Here is a 25,867-nt window from a genome sequence, read left to right as displayed (position 1 = left end):
TATGCTTTATAGAGCTTTCATCATTTTTGTCATCATTGTTACCATGACCATCATTTTGCCTGGAACAGTCAGTGATGAGGGGATAACACCATTAGAAATCGCCATCCATTATCACACATCCTTTCTGACCAAATTGACCTAGAAATGAAGATTTCTGTTCCATTTCATCTGCTTTTGTCGAGCCTTTGCTGTGTTCCCACTGATGTGACGGCTTTAAGGATATAAGAACAACTAACCCCCGCCCCCCACCTTCAGGGCTCCTGTACTCTCTAGCCGAAGAGATAAGAGCCGAGGAAAGGGAAATCACCGTCTGCCTATGGAGAGGCACTGGAGCGCCCAGGACAAGTAACTTTAGATGGCTTTGCTCCAAATCCTGACTCTGCCCCTCACTAGCTAAGTGATGGTGAACAAGTTACTTAACCTCTCTTACCTCAGTTTCTTCATCTGTCAGATGGGAGTAAGAACCTTATGGGGTTTTCTTGAAATAACTCTTAGCTAGATAATCCATAAAACACTTAAATTTACCCATATATTTTATTAATTTCTATGTTGGCCATGTTTCTTATGTCCCACACCTTCCTCCTGGTAGTCTTTTCTGTCCTCCTGGAAGAAATACATACATACATATGTATTTCTTTTTTCAGTATGAGCTCTATGCCCAACATGGGGCTTGAACTCATGACCTCAAGATCAAGAGCTGCATGCTCTACTGACTGAGCAAGCCAGGTGCCCCAGAAATACATCCTTTAATAATTCAATTATCTTTGATTTTGTAGCTCTGAAAATACTGCCTCCCTGTTTTGCCCCCAATGTTATGGCTTAGCCGTACATAAAATTCTAGGCTGATAATTATCTTCATCAGCTTTGAAGGTATTATCCCACGGTCTTCTGGATTTTATGCCATCGACTGGTTTGCTAGCAGCTTAACAGTTGATACTTCACAAATAACATGTCTTCTCTCATGGTGGAATACGTGCATCTAAGCAGACTATGAGCAATGAATGTGTTTGTGCTAGAGTTATCGCTCCACACGAGATTTCCAATTTCAGGGATTAGGCAGGGGAAGATCATGATAGAAGCATCCTCTCATCCTTTACAAAGGATCATGGCAGGAGCATGGCCACTGGGACCAAAAGGAAGCCCTGCAAGATGGTCTACCTCTGGCCACACCCTCGCCTCCAGGGGGACGAAGAATGCCTTGCCCAGAAACCCGCAGGCCACACGAGGGTATAAACAGATGCCGAGGACCCTCATTTTTATACTCCCATGAGTTACTTTTCTTTCCTCTAGTGCTTCCCACTTCCTATAATAGGACAACTCTATATTTTGAGCTTATAAGACAAGTATGATAAAATAGTACATTTAAAACTTTTAGTTTAGCCCTTCCTGGCCAACGTTTATGTTCAGATTACTAAAAACACGTATCTAGGAATGTGGTACAGAACAGATCTCACCTTGCAGATGAAATAGCTAAAATTTTGGCCTCTTTATTGATCTTGAGTACTGTATTTGGAAACTTGGAAACGACGTACAACAAATAGTTCCAATTAAGATACCACAAACTAAGTTTTTCTTCCAGATCTCTAAATGCTCATGGAGGGCCAACTTCCATGGTACATAGCACACAGCACAGACTTGAGAGTCGGTCCCACAGAAAATATTCATGTAAGCCAAACAGAGAAAGATGCTATTTGTTTCTCATTACATAAACATTGCCTGAACTTATCTAACCAACAAACTTATTTTTCTAAAAGTTAATCTGTGACAGAAAGTACTATCATGCTTGCTGGGTGCCATTCTCATTTGAATCATATCCAAAAAGTCTAGAAATAACTCAGAACTAGAAAGTGGCCCAAGTGCTAAGGCTGTCTACGGCTCTTGCTACAAAATAGTTGCCAGTCTAATCTGAATGTTTAAAAAGAATGACAGGAATTACAGGGTTCTTGATTTCAAGAGAACTTCCCAGAAGGAGGGGGTGGACCAAGAAATCCACCTGCCTGCTTGGTGGCAGCTCGTGAAGGGGCAAGGCCAAGAATCTTCTGGATGTTCTGTGAAGAAAACAGAATTAAAACTGGGTTTTAATATGAGACAGAGAGAAGACTGTTTCACATAGATCCCATATGAACAGAAGGCATATAAATTAAAAGTACCACTATGACCTAAAAAAGGACAATTACTACTACCATGGTATTTTTTAACAGTTTTTTAAAAAAGACTTCTTTATTTGTTGGATGGAGAGAGAAGGCGCACATCCACAGGGAGCAGCAGGCAGAGGGCGATGCGGGCTCCCTGCTGAGCAGAGAGCCCGATGAGGGACTCAATCCCAAGACCCTGGGATCATGACCTGAGCGGAAGGCAAACGCTTAACCAAATGAGCCACCCAAGCTTCCCACTATGGTGTCACTTTTTAAAAAGACCTACAACATGATGGAGATCACAGGGCAGTAGGAGCCCTCTCACCTAATGGGACCTTGGTCCACAACCAAAGACACTGATTTTTTCAAGTGGAGAATCATTAAAAGAGGTAATCTTTTATTTCAACACGAAGCATATAAAGTATATTCATTAGCTGTTTCTTACAGCAAGTCCTTTTCTTTCAGTACAGGTCATCAGCTGGATTTGGTCATTACGGCACCACCTAAAGCTGAAACTGAAATGCTCACTTTCAGTTTTTTCTGAGTACTAAGGGCTTAGGTTCCTGCACAGCAATCTGAGTCCAGAATCCTCCTAGATTTCTAGCACCTCCCCTCATCTTTTCACTTGTCTCATTATATCCAATTCAGCAGGTTTTTTAAAAATTCACTTCATTAAAGTACTTCTCATAAAAATCACTTTATATTTTTATTTTATTATTTTTATTTTATTACTTACTGTAACATTAAATCAAATGACATAAATACAACAACATATAAAACCAGCATAAACAGTTTTAGGATAAACGAGGCTCTTGAAAAGCAATGACTCATTCACCTGGTAGGAACAGACAGGTGTGGGCGTACCGGAGAGCAAACCACGAGTGGAGACTGTGATGCGGGCACTAAATGCTATGCCTTTTTAAAGCAGGAAGTGAGAGGGTTTGTGAATGTGGAGAGCTTCAGTTAAAGGTCAGGTGTTAAGATTTTTTGTTTTTTAAAAGATTTTATTTATTTATTTGTTTGACAGAGAGAGAGGGTGTGAAAGAGATCACACGTTGGCAGAGAAGCAGACAGACAGAGAGAGGAGAAGCAGGCTCCCTGCCAAGCAGAGAGCCCAACATGGGGCTCGATCCCAGGACCCTGGGATCATGACCCAAACCAAAGCAGAGGCCTAATCCACTGAGCCACCCAGGTGCCCCAGGTGTTAAGATTTTGTACAGCATTCATTAGTGGGAAAAACCTTAAAGATCATCTACTTCCTCTTGCTTGATTCTTTCATTTTGTTTTGAGGAATTCCAAGGAGAACTTGGAAGAGTGTGATGGTTTGTCCAAAATTACAAAGTTTAAATGAAGAGCAAAGTTAGAATTAAAACCCATGTGTCTGGCTTCAGGATCGGATGGATTCTCTCACACAGCAGGAGCTGAAGCTCTGGTCTTCAGAACACACTGCATCCCCACGGGGGGCAGGTGGGCGCGCGCAGATGCACGCCATAGTCACCGAGTACCAAGCACCAGCGGCACATAATGCGCCATGACAATACCCACATCCAGCCCTTTCGGAAGTGCATACAATCCCCCAATCCTTCATCCTCAGAAATGAGGAGTGCTACAGACTTGAGTGTTCCCATTTCTGACACAGCACACCGTCAGAATACGACAGAATATGGAAATACGCAGACACAACTTTAAGAACTCATTCAAATTATATTTATCAAAAAATACTTCATTCATTCGTTTACGTATCAGTCCACACACAATACTGAAGCTTGTGCTTTGCTTTTTTTATAATTAACATATAATGTATTATTTGTTTCAGGGGCACAAGTCTGTGATTCAACAGTCTGCTATAACACCCAGTGCTCATTGTAACACATACTCCCCAATGTCCATCACCCAGCTACCCCATCCCCCAAACCCCTTGTGGTTTACTTTAAAAAGAAATCTGGGAAGAAGCTAAGGAAAAAAAAAAATCATTAGATCAGGCTGCTTCTCCTTAGCAAAGCTGGAGAATGTACTACTTTTGTAATAAAAATAACTCCTTCATCCCTACTTCTAAAAAGGTGCACAAAACAATAAGAACAAATGATATAATGTCACTAATTTCCAATTTCTTTTATTTAATCAGTAAGTGTTTACTGACCACCTACAATATATGCAGCATTAAGCAAGGCATTACAGGAAATTACTTTAAAGATAAAATTGGAAAAAATAAGACATTACAGAATCAGCTGCTGATAAACACATCTGTCTAGTTAACAAACAATAATACAGTCTAGACAAAACATACTAGACATCCTTGATCAGTTATTCCGTAGAGACAGGGGCCAATTAAGTGAGTCCTTACCATTTTAGAGATAAAAACTAGGATGAAACCTCTGGTGCCCTTTAAATTACATGTTTACTATAATTTAAAGACCACAGCTCAAAGGAAAATAGGAAATACATTGGAGGGTAGTCTGCTGACAGTCTCATTTATGAAATAAAAACATCTCAATGACTACCGGACCCAAGTCCACTGCTGCAGATGGGAAGAGCTCGAACAACAAAAATGTTAAACGGACGCACTTCCGTGGCCAGGCTGTGGCTCCTGGCGATCCAGGCAGCTCCGTATTTCGTTCTCCTTCGGCTCTTAGCACAGGCTTCCCTTGGGAACACTAAGTCTGTCAATGTTCATTACTCAAGCATCTATATATATATATATATATTTTTTTTTTTTAAGATTTTATTTATTTGTCAGAGAGAGAGAGAGGGAGAGAGAGCGAGCACAGGCAGACAGAATAGCAGGTAGAGGCAGAGGGAGAAGCAGGCTCCCCGCTGAGCAAGGAGCCCGATGCGGGACTCGATCCCAGGACGCTGGGATCATGACCTGAGCCGAAGGCAGCCGCCCAACCAACTGAGCCACCCAGGCGTCCCATCAAGCATCTATATTTTAATGTAAATGCTTTCTATTCACCGCATGCAATCTTATCCTTGTGAAATTCTAAACAATGTTTAAATTCCTATAGTTTCACATATGAACCCAGGTCTTTTGATGGTTTTTCTTAGATAAAATTTGCTCTGCTTCCCTGTCTGTGAAGTCTTTTTGGTGTAGGAGAGAACTGATGCTCTCAAGATGCAAAAAAGATGGGTAAAAGAAAAAAGAGATCACTATTCTCTCCACAGTACTAATACCATCCAACATTCCATGCCCCTTAAAGTTTCCAAATAGTTCTAAGGACTGGATGCCAGGCCTCAGTTATCCTCACTTTGGAGATGAGAAAGTTGAGACAGACAGGTTAACAGTCAGGATGTGAACGGACATACAACTCAAAGTATAATTTTCCTCTGTTAAACCACTCTTTAAGAGATGGTTATCTTAGTAATAAAAAATAATCTTGTAGCATGCCTGGCCTATAAAAACACTGTTGTAAACACTATATATAAGCACAAGAATATGTTATATTGTTAAGTAATTAACGCAGGGGCGCCTGAGTGGCTCAGTTGGTGAAGCATCTGCCTTTAGCTCAGGTCATGATCCCAGGGTCCTGGGACTGAGCCCCCAGGTTGGGCTCCCTGGTCAGTGGAAGCCTGCTCCTCCCTCTACCCCCCACCCCGCCGTGCTCTGTCTCTCAAATACATAAACAAAGTCTTTAAAAAAGTAAATGCATTTAAATCAAACCCACAGAATGTCCAGCACCCAGAGTGAACCCTAATGTAAATTGGGGACTCTGGTTGACAATGAAGTATTGCAGTAAGCTTGAGGACTAGAACACATGCAGCACCCAGGCGCTGGGGGACATCGTGGGTGAGGGGGAGACTACACACATGCTGGGGCAGTGACAAGATGGGACAGGTCCGTACCTTCCGCTCAATTTTGCGGGGAACCTAAAACTGCTCTAAAAAATAGTCTACACAAAATGCATATAAAAACTGTAAAGATATATAAAAAATAGCAGTTCATATAGCCTTTTCTCATTCCTTGCCTCCAACTTTGAAACATTGCTAAGTGGGATAATTTTTTTTAATCTTTAAAAAATATTTTATTTCTTTATTTAAGAGAGAGCAAGCGAGCAAGCACGAGCAGGGCGGGTAGCAGGAGAAGACGGAGACTCCCCACTCAGCGCGGAGTCCAACTTGGAGCTCCCACGACTGTGGAATCATAACCTGAGCAGATGCTTAACCAACTGAGTCACCCAGACGCCCCTAAACAGGATAATTTAAAATGAAGGCAAGGGTGCCTGGGTGGCTCAGTGGGTTAAGCCGCTGCCTTCGGCTCAGGTCATGATCTCGGGGTCCTGGGATCGAGTCCCACATCGGGCTCTCTGCTCAGCAGGGAGCCTGCTTCCCTTCCTCTCTCTCTGCCTGCCTCTCTGCCTACTTGTGATCTCTCTCTGTCAAATAAATAAATAAAGTCTTTAAAAGTAAAATAAAATAAAATAAAAAATAAAATGAAGGCGAGGGAATGGAATGCCTCATTCCATTAAGCGTCTGCCTTCAGCTTAGGTCACAATCCCAGGGTCCTGGGATTGAGGCCCACATCAGGATCCCTGTGAGCAGGGAGCCTGCTTCTCCCTCTCCTCCTGCTTGTGTGTGTGCACTCTCTCTCAAATAAATAATAAAATTTTTAAAAAATAAAATAAAGGTGAATATTTCTATGGGTGCTTTCTCAAAGTGCTAGACATTGTTCTAAGTACTTCACATGCATGTTCTCATTTAATCCTCACAACAACTGAGGCAGGCTTGTTATCCTTACATGCAGATGAGGAAAAGAGTAAACTGTCAGACAGCAATTCAATAAATTCTAACTGAGCATGACACTGTAGCAGATACTGTTGTAGATATTATCTGTTATGTCTTTCAACAACATTATCTATTAAACTTGACCTGACTGCATTCCCATAATCTCTTAATTCTCCTCCAATTTTTCAGGCCTTCTCAGTAAGACTTAGCTTAGAAATACGTATTTTACTAAGACAGAAAAGTTTAATATATTATAAAGATGATATGGAAGAATACTTAACATACATGCAAAATAGAGTTAGATTTGGTAAGGCTATAGAAAAATATAAAACAATAATTTTGAATTTCTGCCCAGTCCTGTGTAATAAATAGGGTAACAACTGAGGAGTTTTATGTCAGAAGGGAAAAACAAAGGAAAAACATTTTCCCATAATCATGACTTCTATTGGCAGGAAACCCAGAAAAATACCACTACAGGATTTGCGTTCCTTCCTCTTTGCAAAGGATGAGAACCGGTGATCAAGAAAAGGAAGTTGTTGGTTGCTCACGGGATATTCTGGGAAGACCCAGGTCACTAGCCATAAACACATTCTGCTAAATGTTATTCCTTAGTCATTTAGCTAAAATAACAGCCATGGCAATCCTCAGTTTATTCTTTGTTAGTTTCTCTGGCACAAGCAACCAGCCTTCACTTCCAATTGATTACAATTTCTCATCAAGTTCCCATAACATCATCTTTACTACATCCACAATGCTGTTCAGAAATCAGATCACCTCAGATGGTCCCACCCAACAACCCCAGGGTTTTCACATTCTATCTAAACTAGCTGTTTTGGAGAATGATGTAGAGATGAAATATTTACTGGAACCAATGACAGTACCCAGGGGTACCTGAAACACTGCTGGGCTGGCAATCAGAAGACTTGGTCCCAGCACTGGCAAACCAGGCAAAAAAGCAATAAGGCAGTCTTCTCCCCTTAGTGTATCTCCATTGCCCAACCCCCTGGGAAGAAGGGGGATGACTAGATCAATCACTTTCAACCCTTTAGGCCACAGAATCCTTTCTTTAAACAAAAATCTCATGAAAAAACCCACTACAGAAAACAGATAAAATATCATTAGGGACCTGAAGTCTCTTGCTGGGCCCTTCAAGCTTCCCATCAAGCACTTTCAAGGAGCCAAAGTCCCTGTGGCTCTAGCATTCTAGAACGTGACTATCTTGTAACAAATTATACTGCAGATTTCAACATCTATCTTGCAAAGTGGAAATCAAAATTCTGAAAGGAACAGGAGAACATCAAATTTGCACTAGAGTAATACCACTTCCTTTGTAATGCTGATGAACATTTTCCGTCCTAGGGTGTCTAAAGGCCTTGCTTATAATAAAGGTCTTTTTTTTGAGGGGGTTGGGGGATGTCAGGTGATCAAGAAACAGTCCAAATCCCCGTCTCTTACCTAACTGTCTTTCCAATGAAAATCCCCTGAGAGCCTGGTTAGCCCTTTATCTGAGGATCAGTCAAGGAGACGGTTCTGAGTTTTAGTTCAGTGCAGGAAGACAAGATGTATGTTTGTATGTTACACATGTATGTACGTACATATATATGTATGTATTTTTAATCCTATAATGAACAGTAGGAGGTGGCTGGTACAGAATGGGGTATCTAAGACTCAGAACAAAACTTAAGTCTCCCTGGTTTGAAGAACCAAAGAGCGGGATTTGGGTGACTACAGCAGCTTAAAACTGAGTGAGAAAATCCTAGAAAAACAGTTAACAGAGGAGAAGTTCAAAACTACATTTAAACTCTGCCCAAATCTCTTAAACTATGCAAGCGTGAGCCAGCCTTCAAGCACCCCAACAGAGACTAAAATAACTGAGGTTCGGGTACTGCCTACCACAAAGGAGACAGAGTCTGAAGTTTTGAGTGCCAAGGTAACTGTCCGCTTAACTAAAAAACTGAACACTCTTCCAAAGTATAACAGAATCCAGAGTATCTACCACCTGTCGAAACAAAGTCCAAGATACAATCCACAAGAATTAGATACACCAATAAGAAACCTGACCCATACTTAAGAAAGCTGGCAACAGAGTCCAATCTTCAGATTATCCAAATGTTGGAATCAGTAGATAAGATCTGTATTTTAAAGCAGCTAAACAGAGGCATCTGGGTGGCTCAAACATCTGGTTAGGCATCTGACTCTTGGTTTCTTTCAGGTCATGATCTCAGGGTCATGTGATGAAGCCCCATATCAGGCTCTGCACTCAGTGCAGAATCTGCTTGAGATTCTCTCTCTCCCTCTCCTTCTGCCCCTCCCCACCCCTGCTTGAGCGCTGCCTCTCTCTAATAAATAAATAAAATCTTTTTTTTTTAAAAAGCAGCTAAATATGCTTTATGCTTAAGGGCTTAAAGTATGTTCACAATAAATTAAGAAATAGGAAATCTCAGCAAGGCAAAAAGATAGCAAAAAAAGAGTCAAACAGAAATTCTGAAACTAAAAAATAATATATCACAATTTAAAAATCGTTGTGTACGCTTAAGGTTAACTCAGATGAGGGATGACAGAGAAGTCAGTAAACTAAACACAGATTAACCAGAAATTATCCTATCTAAAGAGCAGAGAGAAAAAGATTTTTAATAATTGAACAGAGCTGCAGGGTCCTCTTAGACAATACTGAAAAGACAAACATGTAAGAAACTGGAATCAGAAAGGCAGAGAGAAGGAATGGTCGGGCAGGAAAAAAACCCTCTAGCAGCATTAAGAAAAAAAAAATTAATACGCTAGGCACATCCAGGCAAACTGCTGAAAACCAAACTTAAAGAAAAAAAATCTAAAAGCTGCCAGAGAAGTGACACATCATCTACAGGGATATAGAGATACAAAGGACTTCTCATCAGAAACAGTGGAGGCCAGAACAAAGTGGAAAGGCATTTTAAAATGCTGAAAGGATTAAAACAGACAAATGAGAAAAACCCAGTTAACCCAGAATTCCATGACCAGTGAAAATATCCTTTAGGAATAAAGATAAAAATATGTTAGATAAATGAAGATCAAGAGTACTTGGCACCAGCAGACTTACACTATGAGAGAGAGAGAGAGAGAGAGAGAGAGAGACAAAGAGACAAAGGCATCACCCGACGCTGCCCAGGGAGGGGCTGACACTAAGCAGCAGCGCACTCAGCTCCTGTTACCCTCTGCCAAGCATTCTACACTCCGGAGTCTTCTATCTACTACACACTCTCAGGCCTCCCTGCTTTTACTCACACCATTGCCAATGCCAAGAATGCTCCGATAAAGAGCGCCTGGGGGGCTCAGTCGGTCTGTCTTCAGCTCAGGTCAGGATCTCAGGGTCCTGGGATTGAGCCCTACATCGGGCTCCCCGCTCGGCGGGGAGCCTGCTTCTCCTCTCCCTCTGCCTGTCCCTCTGTCTGCCACTCTGCCTACTTGTGCTCTATCAAATAAATACATAAAATCTTGAAAAAAAAAAAGATGCTCTGATAAGATTGGAAAAGCCCTCCTCATCCTGTTAACTCAAATGGCCCCTTTGCAGAGAACCTTAGCTTCATCCCTTAGCCATTTTGCTTCCAAAGCATGCTTTTTTTCCCCCTCTAATGCCATTTTGTACACACACACACACACACACACACACACTCCCCAAAAGGCATCAATCATACTCTCCTATTACATATGGGTCTGTCTTTCCACACAGATTGTGAGTTTTACAAAGGTAGAAACCATTGCTTTTTACCCTCTATCTTCAGCATCAAAGAAGAACTTGTGGCACTCTATAAAGACTGAATCAATCTTCAGCAATGACAGGCAATATATTAAATAAAGCCTTGAACTCATGCTCTCAAACAGTTCACAAAGAGATCAGGTTAAGGTAATACCCAATCATCTGTTCTTCTCACTTACTAGGTGAGCTCTCATTTTTCTGAACCGCCCACACTCTCTGACTGACTTGAGGCTAAGTACTGAAAATGAAAACACTCTGCTTGTGGATGAGCTATACTGACATTAATGAATTGAGCTCTGAGTCTTGAATAAAGTGGCATATGTTAATGATGAGGAACAGGAGCCGGCAGGCACTTGGCTCTTTCTCATTTTGATGGCTTTAAGATATACTGACGTGACATAATGAGACCTGCTTTTATACACACACAGGGCGTATCAAAATTCTTTGCCCTAAGAAACCCAAGAGTGAAAAAAATAAAATCTACTTATTTTTATCACTCTCCTGAGCGCATATACCTGTTGAAAGAGACAATGACGAATTCTCACTAATACTTTTGCAGATATAGTCATAACATACATAAAGTTGCATGTTAAGATACGGGTGACAAAAGAAAGAAAATAAAACTCTTTCTTCCATTTTTCTTCAGAACCACTAATCCTGCTCTCAAAGACAGAGAATTCCATTCATAAGTTTTACAGTCGTATAAATTCATTAGACAAGGCCAGTTTCCCCTTAGCTGTTTACCAGGTAAGTTTGCTTGGGTTTTTCCTGAAATTAGAGTACTTTTTATAGAGGAGATCGCCATTTACACAATCTATTGCTAGCTCATAAGAAGAAGAAAATTTAAAAAGCAGATACTTTAATTTGGGGAATTAAGGAAATTTCCTTCTATTCTTGAATTCCGTCACTAGCGGGGACTGACTTAGCACCCCAGCTGGAAGCTGGCAGACCTACCATTTCCGCTGCTGCAAATTCACACAAAAGAAACAGTTGCGGTGTGAAGGTCAAGGCAGCTAATCATTTAATCACTAAGCATTAAGAAATTTTAAAAAAGGAAAAAGATAAAATGAGAAAAGGTAATTAGATTTATTTTCAGTTAGTGACATATCACTCTGATTCAAGCTATAAAAAGCAACTTTGGGGCTCCTGGGTGACTCAGTGGGTTAAAGCCTCTGACCATGGGCACACCATGGTCATGATCTCAGCGTCCAATCGAGCCCTGCATCGGGCTCTCTGCTCAGTAGGGAGCCTTCTTCCACCTCTCTCTCTCTCTGCCTGCCTCTCTGCCTACTTGTGAGCTCTGTCTGTCAAATAAATAAAATCTTAAAAAAAAAAAAAAAAAACAACTTTATCCTATCTTGGACTGGGGAAAAAATATTAAATTTTTAAAATACCCCAAAGGAGGGGGCACTAATTGATCCATCAAAAAAATGTGACCCTAAGAACTGCTAACATTCTGTATCATTGTCTTCTGATTATCGTAACATGGTAAGGTTACCACCAACCTCTTTTTACCTTTGTGAAAACTGAGACTCACAGAGACTCCAAGAGGTTGACATTCCCAAGGACACTCAGCCAATAAAGTGGCAACAAGATTCAAACACTGATGTTTTACCTCCAAACACTGTATCTCCTCAACCTTCCAATGCATTCCTCCTCTCTCCCCATCACTTTGAAGTTTCTGAAGTGTCTTAAAATCTATTTCATCAACAGCATAGCATTACTTTTGCTTTCCCTTGAAACCTCTTAAGGCAATAATGAATTATTTAATAAAATCCTAGCACGGGAAAAAATATGTACTAGATGAAAACCAGATTCATATATACCTATGTGAACTAGTAACACGTCATAAAAATCGTTAGTTTAGATCCAAAGTTCAATCTTTGTTTCCTCTGCTTCTACTCTGAATGATTAAAAGAAGTAATTTTAATTGGATTTGTATACCCTCATATTTGATACAATTTTGTAGGTGAAGCTATAGGCAGAAAAATTAACCTTTTAATTTCAAAAGAAACAAAAGTTTCACGAGGGCAAGGCCCATAATTATGTCAATTTTGTTTAAAACTGTATACTAAGCACCCGCACAGAGCCTGATACGATATATCTGTGCTCAATTTTGTTGAGTGAATAAATGAACAAAAATCTATCAAGGAATTATTACTAATGTGATAATGATCTCTTAAGGATAGGGTAAGATGACTGAAGCAGAGAGATGCCCTTAAATCAACCTAATATTATGCCCCCATCATAATAAAGGGAGCACAATTGTCACGAAGGGAATAGAGCTGGTTGGTTTAATTATAGCATCACTCACATTTAGTAAAGGAAGTGGATTCTCGTTAACCCTGTAGAGATGTTATTAACTGACATATGTAAATACAGTCATAATCTTTCCCAAATAAAAAACTTTAAAAACATAAATTCAGGAAACCCAGTGGTCAAAGTAATTACTTCAGCAATTAAACTGTTAACACTTTCAAGGCACTAATAACAAATGTTTCTCACTCTCCTGGACTTATACTCTCAAATTTACTACTATCAGAAGAGTTCCTTGTTAAAACAGGCAAGGCCATCCCCAAAGCTGGAGGTAGCTTGCATAAAATACTCATGGTTTTTACATGTTTAGCATAAAAATTAACCCTGAGCCAATGAAATTATGGTTTTACTCACTGAGCGAATGAAATTATGGTTTTACTGACTGAAAGGAAAACATGAAAAATTACCCTTTATTTATTTATTTATTTATTTATTTATAAAAGATTTCACCTATTAACTTGACAGAGAGAAATCACAAGTAGACAGAGAGGCAGCCAGAGAGAGAGAGAGAGGGAAGCAGGCTCCCTGCCGAGCAGAGAGCCCGATGCGGAACTCGATCCCAGGACCCTGAGATCATGACCCGAGCCAAAGGCAGTGGCTTACCCCACTGAGCCACCCAGGTGCCCCTGAAAAATTACCCTTTTAATACATGGTCTCAAGCTGGTGGAGAATTGAAGGCTTATAAAACGATGCAGTAGCTGTGAACATCAGCTGGCAAATCCTCAAAAAATTCAACATAAAATCGCAGCACGACCCAGCAATTCCACTTCTGGGTCCGTACCCGGAAGCGTAAGCAGGAACTCAGACAGACATTGGTACACCGTGTTCACAGCAGCCCCGCTCACGACGGGCGAAAGGTGGAAGCGACCCAGCGTCCACCGACAGATACGTGGACACACAAGATGGGATATATACACAATGAGATCTTATTTGGCCTCAGAAAAGGGAGGAAATTCTGACACATGCTACAACGTGGATGAACCCTGAAAACGTGCTAGTCACAGAAGGACACATAGTATATGATTCTACTTCTGTGAAATCAAATCCACAAGTACGAGGGGTCAAGTGCGCAGAGACAGAAAGCGGAACGGTGGCTGCCAGGAACTGAGGGGTAGGGTCATGGAGAGTCGCTATAGGATTTTCAGTGTAGGAAGATGAAAACCTTTAAAGGTGGGCGGCGGGGATGGCTGCACAGCAATGTAAATCTACCTCGGGTCATAGAACTGGCCTACTGAAAATGGTTAAATAGTGAATTTTATGTCTATTTTAACACAACAAATGAGAAAGATTAACAGCTCTGCAATGACCGAAAACAGGAAACGTGAAAGTAGCGTCTGGACGTCAGAGAGGACTAGGTGGGGAATTCTGCAGAATCCGGCCGCCACAGGCAGTCAGGCTGGCAAGCCTAACCCCTGGACACCCGCAGGCATGACATCTAGATGTCTGGCTACTCCTCCACGTTCTTTCGCTCTAAGGGTTCAGGTCACACTGCTCAGCCCACCCTATGACAGCAGCACATTTCGAATGATCTCTTACCTACAGAAGCTATGAATTAAGGAGGAGTGCCTCCCTCAAACACTTGTCACCGGGACTGAACAGCCCTTCCCGTTTCAAAGGTGAATTGAGAAAGGCACTCCAGACACAGACTGCCCGGCTGCGGGCAGGGACGCGCCGCAGTCACGGGCACACCAGATTCAAGACCAGCCATTCACCTCACTGCATTCTTTCGACCCTCTGGCTTCTTCGTCTTCGAAAAAAAGAAGCAAGCAAACTGTGATCTCAAATGAATCCCTGTTTTTATGTTTTCCTTCCTAAAAATCACATAAAGTTGACAAAGTAGAAGAGACCACAGAAGGAATACGGTATACCAGTACGAACTCCAAACGGATTGGCTCATTATTTAAAGGCAAAGAATGAAACCGAAAAAGTACTAATAGAAAACATGGATGAATTTCCTTGTAACTTTGGAGTACAGAAGAACTTTCTAACCATAATTTAAATTCCAGGGGCACTTGGGTGGCTCAGCTGTTAAGTGTCTCCCTTCGGCTCAGGTCATGATCCCAGAGTCCTGGGATGGAGCCCCACACTGGGCTCCCTGCTCGGCAGGAAGCCTGCTTCTCCCTTTCCTGCTTGCCCTTGTGTTCCCTCTCTTGCTCAGTTTCTCTCTGTCAAATAAATAAATAAAAATCTTAAATAAATAAATAAATAAATAAATTCCAAAAGCCATAAAAGAAAAAAAAAATCCAGCAAATAAAATTTTGTGTGGCAAAAACCACCGTTAAGTACAAACGAAACACAAATGACAAACTGGAAAATTATATGCAACTTACAGCCCCCGGAGAAAGCTAATCTCCCACCTAGAGCTTGAAATTCAAAAAAGACCAAAAACCCAATAGAGAAATAGGCAAAAGGCATACACAGTCTCTTGCCACCAAAGAAAGAAAAGAGTTTATGAACAGCTCTGAGACAGAGATGCTCAATCCAAAATGCAAATTAAAGCCACAATGAGATAGCGATTCTTATCTATCAGATGGGTAAAAACTCAAAAGAAGTTTCTGTGGTAAGGTTGGAAGAAACATGCATTTTCATATCTTGCTCTTGGGAATAAAAAACGGTATAACCCCAGTTTGCCAAGTTTATAAATTTATATTTTGGTGTAGCAAAGGTACTTTAAGGTATACGTAGACAATTAAGAAATCATTACCTTGAAAGAGCTGGAGAGGAAAGGAGAAAATACAGATAAAAATAACAAGTAGACAAAACCAGATAAAAACTCCAATAATATGATGAGGAATATGACCTATCATTATGGAAACCTGAGTCATTCTCTATTGGTTTCCCCATCACTCACTCTTCTTTATATCCCCAAACAAGCAAACAAAAACCTCCAATTCATTATGTTCCTTTAAAACTACTTTATGCCAAGTATATATGTGAAACCAAGTGGCCTACTTTTTTGCCTAAGAATGGCTTCACTGGGGAAATCAAAGTACGTCTATAATTTTAATTTCTGCAAGCCTCCTATTTTATGGCTGCTCATTTTACAGGCACCTTCACAATTACCACGTAAACTAAGACCTTAAAAAGTAAACAAAACAAAACAAAAAAGCCCATGGAAATAGCCAATTAACAAGCATTTTAATTCAAAGAGAGAAGCATAATTTTCATAGTAACATTTCAAATGCTAAGGTATGTCAGACTGGATAGAAGTTCACAATCCTCTAATACGCATGCTAACAATTAGTGACGGACAGGTACAGAAAGAATATGCAACTGGTAAAATAAAAATGATAAAAGTAGGTGACTTTGGTGATTTTTCTAAGACTTTTAATATGTTAAAACACCTTGTTTAAAATTGGGGTAACAGGGGCACCTGGGTGGCTCAGTGGATTAAAGCCTCTGCCTTTGGCTCAGGTCATGATCCCAGGGTCCTGGGATCGAGCCCCACATCAGACTCTGCTCAGCAGGGAGCCTGCTTCCCTCCCTCTCTCTGCGTGCCTCTCTGCCTACTTGTGATCTCTGTCAAATACATAAAATCTTAAAAAATAAAATAAAATTGGGGTAACAAAATTAACCGCCCAAGATGAGTACTGACACTCTGGACGCGGCAACCAGTTAGGGCTCACCACTGATCTTGGGGAAGAGAACTGCACACCAAGAGAAATCTTTCGAATACAATACTTTTATATTAGCTACACACTCCTATAGCTCTTCCATATTTTTCTCTTATTAGTATCAGTGCATGGAATGGGATAAGGAGAAGTAAAAATTCTGAGTATGCATCCTTCCTGACTCAAAACACATTGACTGTGTGTGTGTCGGGGGTGGGGGGGTTGGTGTTCCTTTCCTCCCTTCTCTATATACTCAATAAGCAATTATTTTATTAAGCTGTGCCAATCTAGGATCTACTGTTCCTATTTTAACTTTATAGCAAAAATTGTACACTGTGGTTCTCAGGGGTTAGCATATCATGCTAGTCCACTGCCTGTTTTTATAAATAAAGGTTTATCGGAATACAGTCATTCTCATTTACACATTGTCTACGGCTGCTTTCATAGTATAATGACAGAGCTGAGTAGTTACACCAGTCTTTGCCTGAACCTTCAGGGATTAGCAAACTATGGCTGGCCTCTGGCCTAGTTTTGTAAATAAAGTTTTGCTGGAACACAGCCACACTCGTTCATTTACATGCTGTCTAGGACTGTTCTCATATTACAATGGCAGAGTTGAATAGTTACAACAGAGTGTATGACCTGAAAAGGAAATACACAAATATTTACTATCCAGACCTTAACAAAAAATTTGCTAACCACAATGGTAAATGAGCATAGCATTTTAACTACTAAACAACCACTTCAACAAACTCTCTGAAATAAGAGAAAGGAATTTAAAGACCAGCTTGAGCTGAACTTCCTCAATGATCATTCTTTCTTTCTTTTTTTTTAAAGATTTTGTTTATTCATTTGACAGAGATCACAAGTAGACAGACAGAGGCAAGGCGGGGGGGGGGAGGGGGGAGCAGGTGCCCCGCCGAGCAGGGAGCCTGATGAGGGGCCCAATCCCAGGACCCTGGGATCATGACCTGAGCCGAAGGCAGAGGCTTTAACCTACTGAGCCACCCAGGCGCCCCTTCAATGATCATTCTTTTTTTTTCTTTTTTTTTTTTTTTTAAATTTTTATTTATTTATCAGAGAGAGAGAGGGGAAGAGAGCGAGCACAGGCAGGCAGAGGCAGAGGGAGAAGCAGGCTCCCTGCTGAGCAAAGAGCCCGATGTGGGACTCTATCCCAGTACGCTAGGATCATGACCTGAGCTGAAGGCAGCTGCTTTACCAACTGAGCCACCCAGGTGTCCCTTCAATGATCATTCTTAACATTTATTTCATTTTAAAAACTCTACAGTTTCAGACAGGGATTTCTAGCTAGCAATGCAAATGCAAATGGTGCATCTAAATGACTACTGTGAGCCACCACATGGAGTATTCATACCTAAATATGACTTAAAGTAGAACTGTTCTTAGTTGCTGAGAGTAGAATGTATACATCATTTTGTTTTAATAGCATTAGGACATAAGCTGCAACTGAAAGTTTCAGATTTAAATAATCAAATTTAAGAACAATATTCTGGAAACAGACTTCTGCTAAATCAACAAAAGAGATTTATGTTGTCATTGTCTTGGTTTTCACGTTGACTTAGACTAAATGAAATGCTTCACTACAGATGCATCTGGAACGGTGTAGTATACACCTCAGCTACACAAGAATACGACTTCTGGTGGACAGACCCACTTAGCTGCTCCACGAACGTCGCCGACAGCTCTGCGAACCCATCTATTCTCCATTCCCCTATTCCCCGACTCCTACTGAGACCAGCCTCCATCTGGTCACCAAAGCCATACCTGGGACTCTTGTTAGTTCCTCCATTCTCCCTAAGTTCTGGGGCTTTACCTCCATGTATGTCTCAACTTTACTCCCCTCTTTCATCACTGCAATAGTTCAGAACATAATGGGTTTTTTTGCTTGACAATTCAGAGAGTCTTCTGGTATTTCCCCACCTTGTCAGGCTCCTCTCACATCTATCTTTCAGAAAGCAGTTAATTGTCAGAAAATGATGCCAGAAAGTCTTGAGACCTGGCGGTATTTAATCTACAAAAGGAGGAGGTGGGAGGCAGGCAGACAGAAGGAAGAGCATTCGCAGAAAGTCAGCCTGGGTGAGTGAGGCTAGTAAGCATGGCTGGAGTGCCGGATGAGGGATGAGGTGGGGAAAACATTAAGCAGGAAGATCATGAAGATCTTTGCAAGTTTCAAATATAATTCCATTTCCTACTTATTCTCACGTGCCAGGCCAACCGAAAAATCTGCTGCCATTGACAGTACTCAGAAGAAGAAGAAACAGAAGTCTCATATGCCAACTTCCCGATGGCAATGCCTGCTGAATGGCAATGTGTTCAAAAACTGAAATATAGAAAGTTCTTAAGCCAGAGACTTTAATTAACCCCTCTCATTTTTTAAAGCCTATTTCAAAAACTACTTCATTCTCTGAACCTTTCTGCCTGAATCTTCCCCCACTAATCAAATGTAAGGGGTCTCTCTGGGCTCTTCCAACCATCTATACTTCTGTCTTGGCTCTCACTGTTTTTCGTTACGAATGTCTGATAATCATGGTGGCCAAATGCAAATTCTGTGACATAACCTTGAGTATCTCAACTGTGAATAACCTAAAACCATCAAATTATTACATTTATTTGTGTTCCTGAAGTGACAAAAGGTACTGGAGTCTAATGCAGAAGAAATGACACTGGGGCGCCTGGGGGGGCTCAGTTGGCCAAGCGTCTGCCTTTGGCTCAGGTCATGATCTCAGGGTCCTGGGATCCGGCCCACGTCAGACTCTGCTCAGCACAGAGACTGGTTCTCTAACTCTCCTCTGTGTGCTCCCTCCCTCCTTCTCTCTCAAATAAAATCTTAAAAAAAAAAAAAAAAAAGATAAAGAAAAGAAAAGAAAAAAAAGAAATGATACTGAAAAGCCTAAACCCACTCTTCATTTTGTATCTTTAGATGATTGTGACGAAGAAGGAACCTAAGAGCTCTAAAGATGGGATATGAAAACCATGTTTAGTTTTATGGCTACTCCCCATCCCAAAGGATCAGTCATCTAGACCTACGCACATCTGAGGCAGTTTTAGAGGGGCACCTGGGTGGCTCAGTTGGTTAAGCGTCTGCCTTCGGCTGAGATTTGTGACCCCAGGGTCCTGGGATTGGCCACGCATCGGGCGCTCTGTTCAGCGGCGAGAGTGCTTCTCCCTCTCACTCAGCCTGCTGTTCTGCCTACTTGGGCTCTCTCTCTGTCAAATAAATGAATATAATCTTTAAAATAAGTAAATAAAATAATAAAATAAAACAGCTTTAGAGGATCCATTGGGATTCTAAATCATTTCTAGTATTAAAGAAGTAAAGGCTAATAAAGATGTGAGAGCAAGGAAGAATGTATGTATTTAGGGCTGGATATGCTCACTCACCTGTCGAATTGACATGGTACAGAGAATATACAGAAAGATGAAGGAACAGTCAGTGGTGTCATCCCCCAGGAGGTTTCGATGAGACAGTCCTTGGATATAGGAAAGGGGGGTGAAAGGGAGCTTTGCCACCACTCTACCATCAAATCTAAAAAGGAAAAAACAAAGAATTGTTATTTTGGGAAGACTGACAAGCTTCTTAGTTCCAGGGAAGAATCTGAGACAGAAATAGAACTCTAAGTCCCTTGATCTCTAAAAAACAAAGAATGATATTTTAAAAAGAGACTTAAAGAACAAAAATCTAAGGAAGGGCCTAGATTTTTCCATCAATCTTTTTCTAAACTAATGAGTCTCAATTTTTTCAGTATCAGAAGCCCTAAACACAATGAAAAATTGAGATCCCTACATTGTTTAAAGGTTATAGCTATCACTATTTACTGCTTTAGAAATTAAAACTGAGGAATGTTAAAAAATAGTTACTAAATCATTTAAAAGGTAGCAATAAAAAACAAAGTAAAAAGAAAGGCTTTTTTTTTTTTCTTTTGGCAAATATCTTTAATGTTTTGTTTAATAGAATACTGCTGGGTTCTCATAGCTGCTTTAGTATTCAGGCTGTTGCAATGATACACATCATGAAGCCCTGAACCATCTGGAAAATTCCACTGTACACTAAAAAGAGAGTAAGAATAAAGAAAGAAAATAACATCTTAGAATTATTCTGGCAGTAATGTTCATCTCAAGGACTTCCCAAGAGTCTCAAAGAGCTCTAGGAATCCCCAGACCATACTTTGAGAATCACTGTTCTGAACCATGACACCAGTAAGATTTTATTTAATTTTTTTTAAAAGATTTTATTTACTTATTTGTCAGACAGAGATCACAAGTAGGCAGAGAGGCAGGCAGAGAGAGAGGAGGAAGCAGGCTCCCTGCTGAGCAGAGAGCCCGCCGGGCTCAATCCCAGGACCTTGGGATCATGACCTGAGCCGAAGGCAGAGGCTTCAACCCACTGAGCCACCCAGGCGCCCCACCCAGTAAGATTTAAAAAACCCTCTTTTCCAAGACTCCCAATACACACTTTAAACAGGCTAAACATTTCTGAATAGAAAATCATGGAGTATATAGTGGAGAATGAAAAAAGTCGATTCTTAAAATTCATACACGATAATCTCAGATAACTTTTAACATACTATTAGTGTTTGAAAGTATTCTTTTTTACTTTTTCTAAAATAGAAAAGAGAACTGTTTCTAAAAGAGAAAAGCTTGGGGCGCCTGGGTGGCTCAGTGGGTTAAAGCCTCTGCCTTCAGCTCAGGTCATGATCCCAGGGTCCTGGGATGGAGCCCTGCATCAGGCTCTCTGCTAAGCAGGAAGCCTGCTTCCTCCTCTCTCTCTTTGCCTACCTCTGCCTACTTGTGATCTCTGTCAAATAAATAAATAAAACTCTTTTAAAAAAGTTTTTTAAAAAGCAGATATAGCCTGTAACTTTTAGGTGCTCACAGTCTTTTGATGTGCACACAACAATAATAATTCTATAACAATGAAAACTTTTAGTGTGCACACAATAATAATATATATTTTTAAATGCACAGGGCACAAAGACCAGAACAAAAACATGAATTACAGCCGAGCAGTTGTGCTCCTTGGTATCTATCCAAAGGAGTGAAAAACTTACGTGCACAAAAGAACCTACACCCGGGTGTTTACAGCAGCTTCACTGATAATTGCCAAAACTTGGAAGTAAATCAGGTATCAATGGACAAACCGGTGCATCCAGACAATGAAATATTATTCAGTGCTACAACAAAATGGGCTATTGGCCACGAAGACATGGAGGGACTTTAAATGGATATTACTAAGTGAAAGAGGCCAATCTGAAAAGGCTATATACGCTTGCGTGAGTCAAACTATATGACTGTCTGAAAAAGGCAAAACTCTGGAGCCAGTAAAAAGATCAGTGGCTGCGGAGTTGGGGTGGGAGAGAAAGGGACGAATGGGAGGAGCTGAAGAGTTTTAAGGCAGTTCACCTACTCTGTATGATACCACAATGGTGGCTACCTGCCATTATACATTTGTCCAAACTCACTGAATGTACACTAAGAGGGACCCCTAATGTAAGCGGTGGACTCCGGGTGGTTGGGCGCCAGCCCAGGCTCGCCAGCTTGAACAAGTGCACCACTCCCTGGGGAAAGTTGCTAGTGGGGAAGGTCATGCATGGGGCAGAGGGTAGATGGGAAATGTCTGTACTTTTCTCTCAATTTTTCTGTAAACCTAAAACTGCTCTAAAACGATACCAAGTCTTATTAAAAAATCAAACAGCACTTGAATAAATAGTAAAACACATGAACCTCCACACCAGTATTGCAAAACAAAACAAGTAAAAAGCTACTGTTGCCAGTATTCTGAATAAGAAAGTTGATGAAAAGAAAACAATATACTGAAAAACAAAGAGCAAAGAACAGTCTTCCTTCTTGCCAATAGAAGCCTTCTACAAGAAGCTTGAATATAATGAAGTTTTTCATAACATTTTCCTCCTGAAGATACTGTATTTGACTTCTTTGAACTCCATGGCTTTGAGAAAAGGCATCTGATATTTTATCTTGTACTGATGAACTCCATAAATAGTCAGGCATTTCAATATTAGTTTAAGGCCTAAAAGTGTAATCAACAGTTGCTGAATAATCATTATACAGTATATGTTCAGATATGGGCCTTGACTCAAGAGCTTTAAGTGTGGAAAAATAAAATGGAAATACATAGGACATTGTGGACCAAATGAGACTGCTGTTCAGTGTTAGATGGTCCACACGTGACGATGCTATGAAAATCCTCCAGAGAAAGCCTGTGGGGCCTCTGCTGATGATGGAAGTGCTTTGGCCCCCACATGTTCTTATATATGGCTTTGAAAACTCAGTCCTCTAGAAATTTCACAAGTATCAAAGCAGCAATACAACTATTATATTCATTTGGTCCTCATTTTTATTAGACTATCTTTACTATTTCATTATTAAGTATTTTACTCTCTTCTGGTGGGTTGGTTTTTTTTTTTTATTTTTAATTTTATTTATTTATTTGACAGAGAGAATGAGACCACAAGCTGGGAGACAGACAGGGAGAAGCAGGCTCAGTGGGGAGCCAGGTGTGGGGCTGGATCCTAGGATCTTGGGATCACCACCCGAGCTGAATGCAGCTGCTCAACTGACTGAGCCACTCAGGTGCCCCTGTTCTGGTTGTTCTAAATCAACTTAGAACTAGAGAGGAGGGCACCTGGGTGGCTCAGTCAGTTAAGCGGCTGCCATCGGCTCAGGTCATGATCTCGGGGTCCAGGGATCGAGTCCCATATTGGGCTCCCTGCTCAGCGGAGAGTCTGCTTCTCCCTCTCCCTCTGTCTGCTGCTCTGCCTACTTGCGCTATCTCTCTGTCAAATAAATAAATAAAATTAAAAATAAAAAAAAAAAAGAACTAGAGAAGAGAAGAAGGTGGCAGGGAAGACAGGATGGAGGGGAAATTTTGGAAAGAATGAGACCAAGTTATTTGTCTGATCATGTGATTATCTATCTAGAAAATTAGAGAACCAAACTAAAACATACCAGACCCTATTAGAGTTCAGCAAGATGGTCAGTTACAGAATAAAGTAACAAAAATTGGTAACCTACTTTTATACCAGTAGTAATGAGTTAGGAGATATAAAATGCATGCAAGACTTACTTGGAAAGAAACTACAAAAGCACATAAAACGGACTTAGCAGAAACACGATGTTTCTAGATAGGAATATTTAAAATTATAAAGGTGTCTAATACTTCAAAACTAACATAAAATAAATAACATCTGAGTCAAAACTCAAATGGGATTATCTTAAAGGGAAGCTGATACACGAGTGATTCTAAAATCCACATGAAAGAATGTGTATCTCAGGAACAGTGAACAGTGTAGTCAGAACACAATAGTTTGTAAACAGTAAAAAGAAATAAAGTTGGAACAGGCTGGGGTCAAAGCATGGTGATGCCAGGTTGAAGTCCAGACTCAAGTTAGGAGTCTGAGTGGCACGATGCTATGAAAGGATTTTAGAGTCAGAGAAACGAGTTATACTCTGGCTCAACGTTTACTAGCTTCACGATCTTAGGCAAGTTAAATAACTTGGAGTCTCATATTCTCATCAGTAAAACAAAGACTGTAATACTCATCTCGGAAGGCTGTTAAGATGACAAGGGCAACACACATAAAGGCCAACAGTGGCCAACACACAGCTACTATTCCATCAGGAGCAGATGCGGTTAGTAGACAATGAGTACGTGTTTGGGGATGGTCAGGTTAAAGCCGCAGTGACAGGAGGCCGCTGAGGATGGAGAGCAGCCAGGAAGCTACTGCATGCCCGAGGTCAAGGGGTAACAGCAGAGAGGAAAGACGATGGGCTGAAGCTATGCTAAGAGCTGGTGTAGCGTGGATGAAGAGGAGAGGGAGGAGGCAAGGACAGAGGGACGGAAGGGCGGACAGATGGAGGACTCGAAGGACACAGAGAGGCGGGATCCACAGAACTGTTAACTGGCGCAACCGGGGACTGACAATGTTAGAGAGAACCCGGTGCCCGGCACTGACTCTGGGACAGGGCGGAAACACAAGAAAGGTGGGCTGAGAGGAAGAGACGGAGGGAAGCGACGAAGCTTTCAGTCCCAGCTGACCAGAAATGGGAGCCACGGAAAGACACACAAGTATCAGGAAGAGCGATGCTTTGGCAGAGAACATGACAGGTTCCAAGTGAGTCTCAAAAATAACGTAGAGAGAAACAAGTCTCTTTGAGGCCCGGGGACAGGCTGGTCTGAAGCCCAAGGGAGCGGCAAATACAACCGAGGTGGGGAGCTCTTGTTATAAAACTTCTCTCTCTCTCTAAAATTTCTCTCTATAATGGATCTTCAACAAGTTACAATGACCCCCACATAAAAAAGAACAGTAACTTTTTAACTAGTAAATCAATATTTCTTATAGAGATGTCTATTCTACTTGAAGGGAACAAGCAGTGTGAGGGCTCAGACTGCAAATTTTCTTTTATCTCCCAGTGTGAGGCACAAAAAAAATGGCATGCAGCTTTTCAACCCAAATAAATATTAAAAATAGTTGAAACCTATAAATATTCATGTAGTACACTCACAGAAAATTGAAAACTGGAGAGAGAAAAATCAAAGGCAGGCAAGTGAAAATGATTACTGACTCAAAGAATGAAACATAAGAAATACATTATAATACTTTGTAGTTATGTGATTCTATGATTATAATCAAATATATTAGCTTCATTTAGTAACTGAACCAACTATGAATTCAAATCAAAACTGTATACCAAGTTCTAGTTTTAAACACAGAAAAGAATGAAAGAACTGGAAAATTCTTCTAAAAAGGTAATCTAACAAATTCCTCCTACTGTAAATAACGAACATAAGCCAAAATGATTTATTTCCATGTTTCACAACTTAGTTTACAAGTCAAGACTTCTCCCGACTTAAGCCTTATGCCAACACTCTCATCATTAAAGAAATACAGTCTTTGAAAATTAGATTTACAGTACTACCCTGTCAACAAGATGCACACAATTGTGAATTATTTTGAGAATTATTTTGTTGATAGGTTAATACTGAGATAAACCGTCTGAGTATTTATTGCTATTAGCCTGTCTTATTACAAGACTCTGAGCTCTCCCAGGCTAAAATAAACTATGACCTAAGAGTCAGCAGAAGACGTTTTCATCTGGGCTGAAGCCTTTATTTATTGGATGAAGACCCTTGATTTTGGTAACTGGATTGAAGTTATCTTGATTTTGGTAACTGGATTGAAGTTATCTAAGAAAATGTCCACGTTCTCAGGAAATATACACTTTAGTAGTTATGGGGGCTCCTGACTGGCTGTCGGTTAAGCATTTGCCTTCAGTTCACATCATGATTCCAGAGCCCTGGGATTGAGCCCTGCATT

General features: G+C 40.7%; 1 protein-coding gene across 1 annotated transcript in view; it reads right to left on the bottom strand.

The window, feature by feature from the left end:
• Positions 1-1,467: 1,467 nt before the first annotated feature.
• Positions 1,468-25,867, bottom strand: part of TMCO1 (transmembrane and coiled-coil domains 1) — a 43,875-nt gene continuing 19,475 nt past the window's right edge. Inside the window, exons 6-7 of the mRNA XM_082702303.1 lie at positions 19,917-20,061; positions 1,468-2,048 (exon numbers count right to left, since the gene is read on the bottom strand). Coding sequence (XP_082558429.1) covers positions 1,950-2,048; positions 19,917-20,061 — 244 coding nt within the window. The 3' untranslated portion in view covers positions 1,468-1,949. The remainder of the gene's footprint in view (positions 2,049-19,916; positions 20,062-25,867) is intronic.

This window comes from Mustela nivalis (assembly GCF_964662115.1).
Source record: "Mustela nivalis genome assembly, chromosome: 16".
NCBI classification, from domain to species: Eukaryota; Metazoa; Chordata; class Mammalia; order Carnivora; family Mustelidae; genus Mustela; species Mustela nivalis.
This window is presented reverse-complemented; position numbering and strand designations above follow the sequence as displayed.